General features: G+C 35.4%; 1 protein-coding gene across 1 annotated transcript in view; it reads left to right on the plus strand.

The window, feature by feature from the left end:
- The first annotated feature begins 6,008 nt into the window (after positions 1 to 6,008).
- LOC308649628 (phospholipid-transporting ATPase IB-like) overlaps positions 6,009 to 14,713 on the plus strand; it is a 115,007-nt gene continuing 106,302 nt past the window's right edge. The window contains exons 1-3 of the mRNA XM_081295331.1: positions 6,009 to 6,041; positions 8,312 to 8,334; positions 8,605 to 8,693. Of these exons, the coding sequence (XP_081151457.1) occupies positions 8,653 to 8,693 (41 nt within the window). The 5' untranslated portion in view covers positions 6,009 to 6,041; positions 8,312 to 8,334; positions 8,605 to 8,652. The remainder of the gene's footprint in view (positions 6,042 to 8,311; positions 8,335 to 8,604; positions 8,694 to 14,713) is intronic.

The following is a 14,713-nucleotide window of genomic DNA, read 5'->3' on the forward strand; positions in this document are numbered from 1 at the left end:
TCATAATACATTTTTTTAGTTGTAGGTGGACACGATATCTTTATTTATTTTTATGTGGTTCTGAGGATCGAACCCAGTGCCTCATATGTGCAAGGCAGGAACTCTACCACTGAGCTACAGCCCCAGCTCTCTGCAGACTTCCTGAAAGAGGAAATGACTCTTATTGTTTCTATTTCCTGGTCACTATAGTGCCCATATAAAAAGTAGTTATGTACACACGACACTTCAGTGGCATTCTGTTGCCTACACTGGATTGGCATATCACTGCTTAATGGCCCACTGCTTGTACCTGTGAGTGGTTTTATTGACATAGCCATGCCTACTTGTTTTTGTGTTGTCTGAGGCTATTTTAATGTCACAGTGGCAGAGCTGGGTAGTTGCAAAGGAGATCCTCTATCTGTTACTAAAAATATTTCCTGCTTCCTGGCATATAGGGTCAAGTTCAGCCTCCTCCAGTATGCCAATACCAGGACCTTTATTACCTTATCCATTCCTATGGTATGATATACTCCTACTTCCTCCTCAGGACCTAATCTTCATTAACAAAGCACTGCTTGCTTTTTGGTATCTTGCAGGAACCTTATATTAACTGGCTGTTGATACCTCTAGGCCTTTTGTCCCATGCTCCTTTGGGCCTCAAATTCACCTCTGGTCCCTTTCACCTGAACACCTAACGCTGCTCAATTAGGCCAAGATGAGGCACTATCTTCTCTTGTGGCATTTCATGACTTACTTCTCCCAGACTTTTTACTTAGGAGTTCTATTTGGTTCTATTATAATATACATAATAGAATTCATTCCATTTCCATGTTTCATGATGATTGTTTATTTGCCCCTCAACCCTAGATTGTGATTTTTTTATGTATGTCTTTTAAAAAATGTTTTTATTAGTACATTATAGTTATACACAATAGTGAGGTTCATTTTGACATAGCTAAACATGCATGGAATATCATTTGCTTTATTTTAGTCCCTAGTACGTCTCTCTTCACTGCCCTCTTTACTCTTCCTGTTTCCCTTCCTCTATGCTCCTGATCTTTCTCCTAGTTATTTATTTTTTTGAAATATATTTTTAGTTGTTGATATACCTTTATTTTATGTATGTATTTATATGTGGTGCTGAGAATCAAACTCAGAGCCTCACACATGCTAGGCAAGTGCTCCACCACCGAGTACTCTACCACTGAGTGCCCCAGCCCAATTTATTGTTTTTTAATTAATGCTTTATAGATATACACAATGATGAAATTCACTGTGTTATATTCAATGTACATAGCAAAATTTGGTCAATTTCATTCCACTGTGCCCCCTTTCCGCATTCCTTCTCCCTTCTCCTCAATCTTTTTTTACTCCATAGTTTGCTCTTCTTTTTTCATAGAAATCCCCACACTTTTTGTTCCATTTATTTCTTTTATTGGTTCTTTTTATTTATACAAGACAGTAGAATACATTTTGACATAATTATACGAGCATGGAATATATCTTGTTCTAATTCAGACCCAAGTGCCTCTCCTGAACAGACACTTCACAGAAGAGGGGATACAAATGCTCAACAAATATATGAAAGAATGTTCAATTTGAAAATGCAAATTAAGTGAGATTCCATCTGAATCCAGTCTGAATGACAACAATCAAGAATACAACAATAAATATTGATGAGGATGTGGAAAAAAGGGCACACTCATACATTGCTGGTGGGACTGAAATTGGTGGCACCACTCTGGAAAGCAGTATGGAGATTCCTCAAAAAATTAAATATGAAACCATCATTTGACCTTGGTTATATCACTCCTTAGTATAAATCTGAAGGTATAAATGTAGACTACAGTGATGCAGCCACATCAATGTTTATAGCAGCTCAAGTAACAATAGCTAAACTATGGAACTAAACTAGGTGTCTTTCAACAGATGAGTGGGTAAAGAAAACTGGGTATATATACTCTAGAGAATATTACTCAGCCATAAAGAAGAATGACTTTATGTCATTTTGCCAGTCAATGGTTGGATCTGGAGCCTATCATGCGAAGTGAAATAAGCCAGTCTCACAAAAGTAAAGGTGAAATGTTCTCTCTGATATATGGATGCTAACACACAATGGGGGTGGGGTTCTGACTCCAATTGTAGGGCCTGTGAATGAAGGTTCTCTGTAGGTGGCCTGTGGGATAGAAACCTCCACGTGGATGATGGAGATCACTGGGATACCTTTCTTGTGACTTGGGGAGATTGACAGTTGACCGTCATTTTTCTGAACTCCTACATGGCTGGCAGTTTTGGATTTGCTGAGTGCCCACTCACCTCTGCTTGGAGTTTTTTGTAGTGGCTCTAGCTAGACACTTGGCAGTTGTCTGCAATGTGGAGCCTTTGGGTGCGGACTTTCTGTGGACATACTGGCGTGGAAGCTTCCACCACGGCTGAGGCAGATGACTGGCATTTTACCTATCAGTGTGATGGAGTTAGGGTGTCAGCCCATCGTTGCCTCCACTCCTGTGGAGGCTGTTGGGGAGCACTGGGTTGGGCTTAGCACTCCCTGGGCGTGATTTGTTGTCAGGTCAGCTCCACTCCACTTCCCTTGTCCACAGTGAAGGGGGGGGGTTGGCAGCATTCAACTAATAAAGATCTCTCTGCACTTCCAGATGGATTACTCAGACAAGACCATTGAGAAACTTTCCCTGTGGTTTTATTTGTAGGTGAGGAGAAGCTGTATGGGTTTACTTTCCTCTAGGGAGACTGGCTAGCTGTGGACTTTACAGAATGATTGCCCTGCCCCAGCACAACTTTTAGCTCACACTCTGTGATCCCCTTCACTCTCTGCTGCTTCTGTCCCATTTTGACTTGGTTTCATTTTCTTTCCAACTTTGTTAAGGAAGTAAATTTATGGGCTTTTCCTTTTCTTCTTTGTCTCTTTGTTAAACCTCCCTTCTGAGTTTGGGTCAAGGACTTCTGTCCTTATTTTCTGCTCTGGTAACCAAATTCCAAGTCCCTCCAAATCTCAAGATGTCCAATATCGAGTTTTAGAGTGTTTACTCTGTTGCTCATCATTCTTATGAGTTGGTCTTTCACTACATGTTTTTCTGGGCTATGGCTGATCAAGAGTTGCTGCCTAGATTTGCTCTGCCTTCTTCTCTCTAGATTATGCATTTTTTAAAAATATATATTTTTTTAGTTGTCAATGAACCTTTTTTTTTTTTAATTTACTTATATGTGGTGCTGAGGATCGAACCCAGTGCCTCACAAATTCCAGGCAAGTGTGCTACTGGTGAGCCACAGCCTCAGCCCTAGATTATGCATTTTTGAGGATAAGAATCATTGTACCCTTAACTTCAAGAACATTTTTTTAATAACAGAAACTCAGCAATTAATTGACTAACTATAAGAAATAATTTTTGAGTTGACATAAAACTTTATAATGTTCTAGTCCAATTTCTTGACTTACTGCGGCGAAACTCAGATTCCATATGGCAACCAAAAAGTACAGATGTAGTGAGTGGCATATTTGGAAAAAGAACCTAGAATTGGTTCCAGACTATATCAATATGCCCAGGATACTTTAGTTCAAAAGAAGAGGACACTTGTTGGATTAAAATTATAACTGCACTTTCAATAATTAATAAACTTGGCAAAACACTGAAAGTTTTGTCTTGGTTTCTCTGTCCATAAAATGGTCATAGTAAAATATCTACCTCTAGTTTTCTTAAAAGACTGATTTATAAATATAAGGTAAATATAACAGTATAATCATGGCAAATAAGGAAATGTTAGTAAACTTGAGGTCATAGAGTTTGAAAAGATGTGACTTACTTTCAAGTTGATGTAATTTAGAAATCTAGATTTTGCTCCAATTGTCCTACATTACCAGTATGTTTCTCTAAAAGAAAAAAAAAGAATACAAGATTTTTAACTTACAAGTTAAAATAATTATTTAATTTTATTCAATTATATGAATTTGTGTTCAGCAAAATGTAACACTTCTACAAAATAATTTGGCTATCTCTTTTCAGTTATACCCCATACCCCATGTCACACAGATATATAAACAAAATATAAGATTGAGAAGCAAGTTTTCAGAAAAAATATATATAATTCAGTGTGTACATATCTCCTGAACACCTTCAAAATATTTTAAAGTCACTTTCTCTGAAATTAGGTTGAATTTTTTATTGGAAAATTACTGTCTCAAACACACAAATGTCTCTTGAAAATATGAGTATATGTATAGATTTTACAAAGCCTCTCATTTACCTCTTTTTTGGCCTTCACTACTTTCGCTAAATTTTAAGAAGTATAATATAAGTACCTATTTATATGCTCATGTTTTAGTTTCCTTAACTGAAGTGAAGTCTGTCTCTGACTTCACACCCACTGTTACTTCCAGCTACAATGTTCCTCCTCATTCTCTTCCTCTTATCTCCTGCATTTAGCAAACTTCCTTCTCCTTCAAACTCCGCTCATCTCCTTTTCTGAGATGTTCCTGTCTGAGATGCTGGCCCTTTTCTTTATGTCATTGTCACCATGCTCAATGTTCTGTGCCACCATGGAATTCCTCACACCATCTGGTTTTCTTCCTCGGGCCGCATCCTGAACTCACTGAGAGCATGGTGATCTCGAATCTCAGTGCTTCCCATACTCGTCATGCATGGCTGCTATTTGATTAATTTTCATAAAAATATTCATTTTGGGGTCCACTTTGAATCATGATTTTCATGGAAAAATTCCACAATTCTAATAAAGTGGTAATTCAGATGAGGTTAAATGAAACCATTGTCTGAAGCTGTGACATAGTTCTGCTGCTTTTCTCCACAGGTATCACCTCCCACAACCATGTGTTTGATATACTGGTATTCATTATCTTGTACCATAACCTTGTTCCCATCAGTCTGCTGTTAACTCTGGAAACTGTGAAATTCATTCAGGCCCAGTTTATAAACTGGGTGAGTATTAAAATCAGAAATTTAAACAAAAATTCTCTCTTGAGCCATGGCTTTTATTTGATATCAAAGAACTAATGTCATTGAGTCCTTGTGACAGGGCTAGTATAGCCACTGGGCCAGGGACGCTTTCAACAGAAAGACAAGCACTGGTGTCAACCTGGCTCAGTAATGCTGGGACCTTTGTGTTAATCTTGAGGACATCATTTTTTCATACCTTTTTTTTTTCCTAACTGTTGAAACAGGTTTAAGAGATAGTGGCTTGGTAGTGAGTATGGAAAGATAGTTAATCTAATAAAATTCAAAATACTCAACAGTGAAGGAGGCTTACAGATCATGGCCAGAATGATAGATTCTTGGCAATCATTCCAGAATCACTTCAAATTAATTAAAAGTTTTTTAGGTTGTCAGTCATGTATTGACATTAATATTTAATGAATTGGGGACTAAACTAATTTAACAGTTTGAATGGGGTTATAATTTTTAATTATTATCTTTGAGTATTTGTCTTTGAAATAAAATTATTTCTAAATGTTGCATATTAAAAAATCTTCTTACTGTGCCATTGGATGGCAATAATTTGAAGAACATTTTTTTGTTGTTGTTGTTGATGTTAAATTTTGGTGGTGCTGGCATCAAACCCAGGATCTCATCGTGCTAGGTAAGGGTTCCACTACTGAGCTACACACCTCCAGCCAGAGAGTAATATTTTAACAGCCAAGAAGTGAGACAAAGTGCTTTCAAGTGTATTCTCATTTAATTTTGTAGAGTGCTGTGAGATGAGACACAGAGATGCTAACTAACTTACACAAGTTCACAGGTTGGCTGAGGCAGAGCCAAGAATTTGAAAGCCAAGTCTTTTGATCCCTGTTCACCAGTACAGGTGCCTCTGCTTCTCCTAACTTGATTCTCCTGTCCATTGTGGGTTATTTTTAAATGTTAGTCACATAGAAATACCAATGCCAGGGTCAGCCTTCTACAAGAGATTTTGAGCCTCATTCTAATTATGGTTTGGACTGTATTTTTCATTTGTTGCAGGATGAAGATATGTATTACGAACAAAATAATCTTTATGCCATGGCCAGAACATCCAACCTCAATGAAGAGCTTGGGCAGGTGAGAGACTTTTCAGGAAATGAGCAATGTGATAGGAGCTTCATAGAAGACTCTAGGGAGAGCTTTTGCAAATCTCAATGCCACCGTGAGAACAGGGTACAGTTCAAATTGACATGTGGAGTCGGGAATAGGAGTAGACATATTTTGTTCAAAATATTGGTAATTCTGCATCATGTTTAAATATACTGCATCATGTTGAAGGAGAACAAACTCAGTACAGGTTATTATGTGTTTATGAAAGAGTGAAAAGCTAGAAGGGAAGAAAGGGAAGGCTGATGTTAGCTCTCAGGTGGGCTAACAGTAGTTAGCTTTCAAAGTTAGGAACTTGCTGAGGAGAGCTCTCGCCTTCTTCTTCCCCTCCCTTCATGAGGCTGATGACCCACAAAAAGCAGCCAAAAGCTGCTATAAAATTTTAGAGATTGCTACAAAATTCTTCACTTCCACACCCATACATTGGTTCATAGCTTCCTTGTCTATATATATCTGTAAATTTAAAAATAATCTCCCATTGTTGTAGCTAAAAGAAATAAGACTTATAATTCTGATTTTTCTAAATACCTTTTTTTTCTTAATATGTTTTTACTAGATTGAAATTTCCCATATTTCAATTAATTGGGGATGTTAAGCTTCAAGGGTGTGAATTCTGGCTCTACCATCTATCTATCAAATTACCAGCTGAGTAATTTGGGCTTCTTGTGTGACTTTCCTGGCCTTGATTCCTAATATGTAAAATGGGTAATAAGAGCATCTTTGTCACAAGATTGCAATAACTGAAAAGGATAATGTGCATATAAGGCACTCAGCATAGTCCCTGGAGTGTGGTAGGAACTTAATTAATGCTAGTCATATTAAACAGTACTTGGTAAATATAATTTTTAATTCATAATCACATTGTGTGGTATCATTTGAATAATGGGTTGTCAGTAAATATTTATTTAAAAAGCATTTTGGCTTTTTGAAATGCCTGTTCAGAGAACTACACCAATATCCTTTTATTTTTTTTTTTACGTTTAAGAATTAAAAATGAAGGAGTCTGCAATAATTAACTCTTCTAGCATCTTTTCTCCTCATAAAAATCAGATTATTTATTTTAGAGTGTGTTTTTTAATTGGCAGTTGGAAAAGTACCATTTCATCAACCTTGCCTAGTCTTTTAGAGTAATAATTAAATATAACATTAATAAAAATTGATGTCAGTCTTTTAGAGTAATTAAATATAACATTAATAAAAGAAAGCTTTAGGACTCAAGCTTTGAAAATAACTATATTGCTTATGTAGGTAAAACATAATGAAAAGAGCAAAAGTGATGAAATTGAAAACAGAAGGGCACTAGAGAACTTAATATTCAGGATATACAAAAACTTCTACAACTCAACAGTAAAAAGACAAATAAACTAATTCAAAAAAGCACAAAGGATTTGAATAGATCTTTCTCCAAAGAAGATATATAAATGGCCAATAGACTCTTGAAAAGATACTCATTATCATTAATCTTTAGGTAAATGCAAATCAAAATCACAATGAGATATTATTTATAACCATTATTATGGCTATTATTTTATTAAAATGAAAAACAATAAAGAACAGACACTGATGAGGGTGTGGAAAATTTTCAAACCTTGTGCCTTGCTGGAAAAACTGTAAAATGGTACAACTGCTAAGATGGAAAACAGTATGATTGATCCTCAAAATACTAAGCATGGAATTATCATATGATCCAGAAATTCCACTTTTGGGTATGTACACAAAATGTTGGAAGCAGGGGCTTGAAAATATATTGTATAACAATGTTCATAAAATCATTATTTGTAGTAGCAAAAAGGTGAAAACATCAATGGATGAAAGGATAAACAAAGTGGTATACCCATACAATGGGTTATTATTCAGCTCCTGAAAAGAATAAAATGTTGACACAAAGCTGATTGTGTGTTTGTGTGTTTGGTGCTGGGGATCAAACCTATAGCTTGGCACATGCTAGGCAAGTGTTCTACCATTGAAATATATCCTTAGCCTCTCATGGATGAATCTTGAGGACGTTATGCTAAGTAAAATATGCCATAAAAAGGAGATTAAATGATTCTATTTATAAGTCTGAGGTCAAATTCATAGAGACAGACAATTGAATAGTGGTTTCTAGGGACTGGATGGAAAGTAGAATATAGAGTTCGACAGAATTTTCATTTCTTCTTAGAAATGAGCATTGTAGTTGTGACCATAATTAAAATTGCATAGAGTTTGTATTTCATTTTCATCTATTTAATGTTTTCTAGATACTTTTGATGAAATTTCTTCGGTAAGAAAATGAACTTGGCTTCTGATTTTCTTTTGGTTTGATGCTTAAAGTTTGTTTTGCATATAACTACTCAATTTTACCTCAAGTGTAAAACAAAGAACATAACTTTCAAAATAAGTATAAATATTGAGGTAGAATTCTAATGGACTGCATTTCTTGCTTTCTAAAAAATTTACATATTTTAAGAATCTAGAAAGTACTTAATCTTGTTGTCTTTGATCTGTAAGTACATTTTAAACATGTGATTTTTCATGTTCACTTTTTGTTTAGGTAAAATATTTATTTTCTGATAAAACAGGAACCCTCACTTGCAATACAATGGCATTTAAGAAGTGTACCATTGCAGGCATAATTTATGGGTAAGTGTTTTTATTGTCATACTCTGTTGTAAATTGGTGCATTGAAGTTCTATATAAAAGCAAAAAAATCACTGTGGTATGTTCATACATGCATATGACCTAATTAATGATTAATTTCATTCTGCTGTTCTTCCTGTTTCCCATACCTCCCTCTCCACTTTGTTCCTCTTCCTCTACTCCACTGTTCTCCCTTCTATTTTCATGAGAACCCCCCCCCCCACACACATTTAAAAATTTTATTTCTCTGTAGTTTCCATATATAAGAGAAAATATCTGACCCTTGACTTTCTGTGTCTGGCTTATTTCACTCAGTATGATGTTCTCTAGGACCATCCGACCAGCAAGTGACATGATTTCATTCTTCTTTATGGATGACTAAAACTCCATTATGCATATATACATTTTCGTTATCCATTTGTCTATTGATGGGCTCTGGGTTGGTTCCAATAATTTGGCTATTGTGAACTGTGCTACTATAAAATTTGTTGTGTATAGGGTACTGATTTTGGTTCTTTTGGAATAATAACAAGGAGTGGGATAGATGGGTCATACGGTGGTTCCATTCATAGTTTTTTTGAGGAATCTCCATATTGCTTTCCAAAGTGGTTATATAATTTGTGGTTCCACCAAAAATGTATGAGTGTACTTTTCCCCTACATCCTTACTAGCATTTATTATTTATATTTTTGATGACTACCATTTTAACTGGGGTAAAATAAAATCTCAGTGTGGTTTTGATATGGTATTTCCCTGATTGATAGACACATTCAACATTTTAAAATATATTTGTATATTTATGTTATACATATTACATTGTATATATTATATATTTGTATATTATAAAATATATTTATTTCTTCTTTGAAGAAATGTCTTTTTAGTTTGCCTATTTTTTGAATGGGCTATTTGGTGCTTTTTTGTGCTAAGTTTTTTTGAGTTCTGTATATATTTTATATATATTCTGTATATATTCTATATATATTCTGAATATGAATCCTCTGTTGGGGGAGTAGTTGGCAAAATTTATTCCATTCTGTAGGCTGTTTCTTCACACTCATGTTTCCTTCACTATTCAAAAACTTTTTAATTTGAAGCTATTCCACTTGTTGATTCTTGGTTTTATTTCTTGTGCTTTAGGAGTCTTATTAAGAAAGTTCCTGTATGTGGAGTGCCTACCTTATATTTTCTTCTAGCAGTTTCATTATTTCTAGTCTAATTGTTAGGTCTTGGATCCTCTTTGAGCTGATTTTTGTGCAAAGTAAGAAACAAGAGATCTACAGTTCCATTCTTCTACACATGGATATCCAGTTTTCCTGGCATCATTTGTTTAAAAGGTCGTTTTCTTTCCTCCAGCATGTTTTTTTGCACTCTTGTCTTTCCTGTGTCTATGTGGATATGTCTCTATGTCTTCAATTCTATTCCATTGGTCTTCATGCCTGTTTTGATGCCAATACAATGCTATTTTTGTAACCACAGCTCTAGTCACAAAAGAGATCTGGTATTTTGATGTCTTCAGCATTGCTGTTCTTACTCAGTATTGTATTGCTTTGGCTAATCTGAGATACATATATAATTTGTTATTCATCCATATGAATTTTGGGATTATTTTTTCTGGTTATTTGAAGAATGTCATTGGTGTTTTGTTTGTTTGTTTGTTTGGTACCAGAGAATGAACTCAGGGGCACTGAACCACTGAGCCATGCCCCCAGCCCTATTTTGTATTTTATTTAGAGATAGGATCTCACTGAGTTGCTTAGTGCCTTGCTTTTGCTGAGGCTAGCTTTGAACTTGTGATCCTCCTGTCTCAGCCCACCCCCCTCCCCAGCCACTGGGATTACAGGCATGAACCACCGCGTCTGACTGTCACTGATGTTTTGATGAGGATTGCGTTAAATCGGTGTAACATTTTGGTAGTATGATCATTCTGACATTATTTATTCTGAATACCCAAGAATATAGGAGGTATTTCCATCTTCAAAGGTCTTAAACAATTTCTTTCTTTGGTTTTCTATAGTTTTCATTGTAGAGGTCTTTCACCTCTTTAGTTAGATTTATTCTCAAGTATGACTTTTTTGAGAATATTGTGCATGCAGAAGTTTTCTTGATTTGTTTTTCAACAGATTCACTGGAGTATAAGAAAGCTATCATTTTTGTATACTGATCTTGTATCCTGCTACTTTGGTGAATTTGTTTGTCAGCAACAGAAGTCTTCTGGTGGGTTTTTTTTCGGGGGGGGGGGTGGTTCTAGGAATAGGATCATGTCATCAGCAAACAGATAATTTAGCTTCTTCTTTTCATATTTACATCCCTTTAATTTTCTTTTCTTACCTGATTGCTCTGGCTAGAGTTTTAAAAATATCGAATAGAAGTGGTGAGAATGAACATTCTTGTCTTTTTCCTGAATTTAGAGGAAATATTTTCATTTATTTCTCCATTCAGTATGATGTTGGCCTTTGGTTTTTTCATATAGCCTTTATAAGGTTGAGAAAGTTTCTTCTATCTCTGGTTTCTCCAGCATTTTAAACATAAATGGGTGCTGGATTTTGTCAAAGGCTTTTTCTGCATTATTGAGATGATCTTGTGTTTTTGTTCTTAATTCTGTTTATGTGATTAATTACATTTATTTATTTCTGTATATTAAAACAATCTTGCATCCCCGGGATAAAACTCAGTTGGTCATGGTGTACTTTATGCTTAATGTGTTTTTGAATTCAGTTTGCCAATATTTTATGAAGGAATTTTGTGTCTGTTCATCAGAGATGTTGATCTTTAGCTTTCTTTCTTATGTGTCTGTCTGGTTTTGGTATCAGGGTGATACTGGCTTCATAGAATAAATTTGGGAATGTTCCCTCCCTTCCTATTTCATGAAATAATTTGAGGAGGATTGTTGTTAGTTCTTCTTTGAAGGTTTGGTAGAACTCAGTTGAGAATCCATCTGGTCCTGGGCTTTTATTTGTTGCTGTTTTCTGTGGTTTAGATATGATGTGTCTCCCCAAAGATCATGTGTAAGATAATGCAAGAAAGCTTAAGAGGTGAGGGCTGGGGTTGTAGCTTAGTGGTAGAGTGCTCGCTTTGCATGTGGAAGGTACTGATTTGATCCTTAGCACCATATAAAAATAAAACAAAGGTATTGTGTCCATCTACAAATAAAAAAAAAATTTAAAAAAGAAAGTTTAGAGGTGAAATGATTGGGTTATGAGAGCTTTACCCTAACCAGTGCATTAATCCATTGCTGTGGATTAATAGGGCAATAACTATAGGCATGTAGAGTGTGGCTGGAAGAGACAAGGTGTGGCTTTGGGGTTTACATTTTGTCCTTAGAGAGCAGAGGTCTTTCTTTGCTTCTGTCTTGCCATGTTTTCAGCTGCTTTCCTCTCACATGTTCTTCTTTTTTTTTTAAATTTTATTATTATTTTTTTATTGGTTGTTCACAACATTACAAAGCTCTTGACATATCATATTTCATACATTAGATTGAAGTGGGTTATGAACCCCCAATTTTACCCCAAATGCAGATTGCAGAAACACGTCGGTTACACATCCACAATTTTACATAATGCCCTATTAGTAATTGTTGTATTCTGCTACCTTTCCTATCCCCTTCACATGTTCTTCTGCATTGAAGTTCTGCCTCACCTTGGAACAAGAACTGAGACCTCTGAAACTGTGAGCCCTAAATAAGCTTTCCTCCTCTATGTTGTTCTTGTCAGGTCTGTTGTTCACAGTGATGAAAATCTGGCTAAAACAATATCATTGCTTGATATGAGTCTGTTTATGTTTTCTATACCTGCATGTTTTAATTTTAGTGTAGTGATTCAACTTTCCTTTTAGAACTGCCTTCATATTGTCCCAGAGATTTTGCTATGTTGTATACCTGTTCTTGTTTGTTTCCAAGAACTTTGTTTCTGCCCTGATTTTTTTCTCCAATCCATTCCTCATTCAAATGTGTATTACTCAATCTCCATGTGTTAAAATTGTTTCTGTTTTTATCTTGTTATCAATTTCTAATTTAATTCCATTATGATCTGATAAAGTGCAAGAATTATCTCTATTTTTTCTATTTGCTAAATGTTGTTTTGTGTCCTAAGACATGGGCCCCATTTGATGCAGATTCCATTTGATGCTGAGATGAAGTGAATTCATTTCAGTGAAATATTTTATAGATGTTTGTTAGGTCCAGTTGATTGATAGTAATTTTGTGTGTGTGAGTGTGTGTGTGTGTGTGTGTGTGTGTGTGTAGATGCACCAGCATTTGGGACATGAATATTTATAATCCTTATATTCTTTTGTTGGATGGAACAAACTTCCTTGTCTCTTCTGATTAAGTTTAACTTTAAGTCTACTTTGTCAGATATGAGAGTCTCACTTGTTTTTAGTCTCTATTTGCATGGTATATCTTTCTTTAACCTTTCACTTTCATCCTGTGGGTGTCTTTGCCTGGCAGGTGAGTCTCTCAAAATATGGTTTAGTCCTGTTTTTTAATCTCTTCTGTCAATCTATGTCTTTAATTAAAGACTTGAGGACATTTACATTCAGTTGTTATAGAGAGGTGATTATTACTTCTTGTCATCTTTATTTAAATGTTTTATTCAAGCTTCCCTTTACTAAGGTCTTCTTTTACTAAGATTCACTTATTTGCTTTCTTTGAGTTAGTTTTGCATTTCCTTTGCATGAAATGTATCTTTGCTGTAAAGTTGATTTAGTAGTCATGAATTCTTTTATTTTCTGCTTTCATGAAAGGTAGTTATTTCATCAAATCCAAAGGATAGCTTTACTGAATAAAGCAGTCTTGGTTGGCAATCATTATCTTTCAAAACTTGTGATATGTTATTCAAACTCTCCTGCCTTTTAAAATCTGGGCCAAGAGATCAGTGCTAATTCCCATTGTTTGCCTCTAAATGCAACCTACTGTGTTATGGTTCACATCTGAGGTGTCTCCCCAAAAGTTCATGTGTGTGACAATGCAAGAATGTTTAGAGATGAAATGATTGAGTCATGAAAGTTAATCAAATCAGTGAATTAATCCCCTGCTAGGGATTAACTGATTAGTAACTGAACACAGGTAGGGTGTGAGTGGAGGAGGTAGGTCACTGGGGGCATGACATTAGCATATATATTTTGTCCTTGGCAAGTGGAGTCTTCCTGGTGTGATATCCTGAGCCACTTTCCTCTACCACACTCTTCCACCGTGATGTTTTGCCTTGCCTTGAGTCCAGAGCAATGGAATTAGTCATTTATGCACTGAGACCTCTGAAATTGTGAGCTCCCAAATAAACTTTTGCTCCTTTAATTGTTCTTGTCAGGCTTTTTGCTTAAAACAGTGAAAAAGCTGACTAAAACATGCTGGTTTCCTTTTGAAGCTTTAAAAATTCTCTTCTTGTTCTTTATATTAGACATTTTAATTATAATGTGTTTTAGGATTATTTTTGATTTTGTCTATTTGGGGTTTCCAAAGCCATGTCATTTCCAAGATTTGGAATCTTTCCGGAAATTATTTCACCGAAAAGGCTTTGCACACCCTTAGTTGGATCTTGCTTCCTTCCTCAGTGCTGGTGATTCTCATATCTGATCTGCTCATGCTGTCTAATCCTGAATATCCTCGTCATGATCTCTTATCACTTTTATTGACAAATTTTAAAGATTATATACCTTTCCTTTGAGGCCCGAAAATCTGTCTCCTGTATGATCTAATCTAATTTGATTTATTATTTTATTTTTAGCATACCTATTTGTTTTATTTCAGACTATCTATGTCTTTATTGAAATGATTTTCCATATGATAACCTATATTATCTCTTAGTTCATTTCTTGAATCTTCTTTTTCCTTGACCATTCTATTCACCAAATTTTAAAATTCTTTGGCATTTCATTCATTTCAATGATGATTCAGATGTTTGGGGGTTAAAGACTTTTGGAGGCATTTTATTTCCTTGCTTTCCCATGTTTTCTGTATTTCTGTGTTGAGATTTGCCACTCTCCTTGAATGGAATATTCTCCAGTAGGCTGCTTTCACTTTACTG

This window comes from Spermophilus citellus (assembly GCF_964194105.1).
Source record: "Spermophilus citellus genome assembly, chromosome: 1".
Lineage (NCBI taxonomy): Eukaryota > Metazoa > Chordata > Mammalia > Rodentia > Sciuridae > Spermophilus > Spermophilus citellus.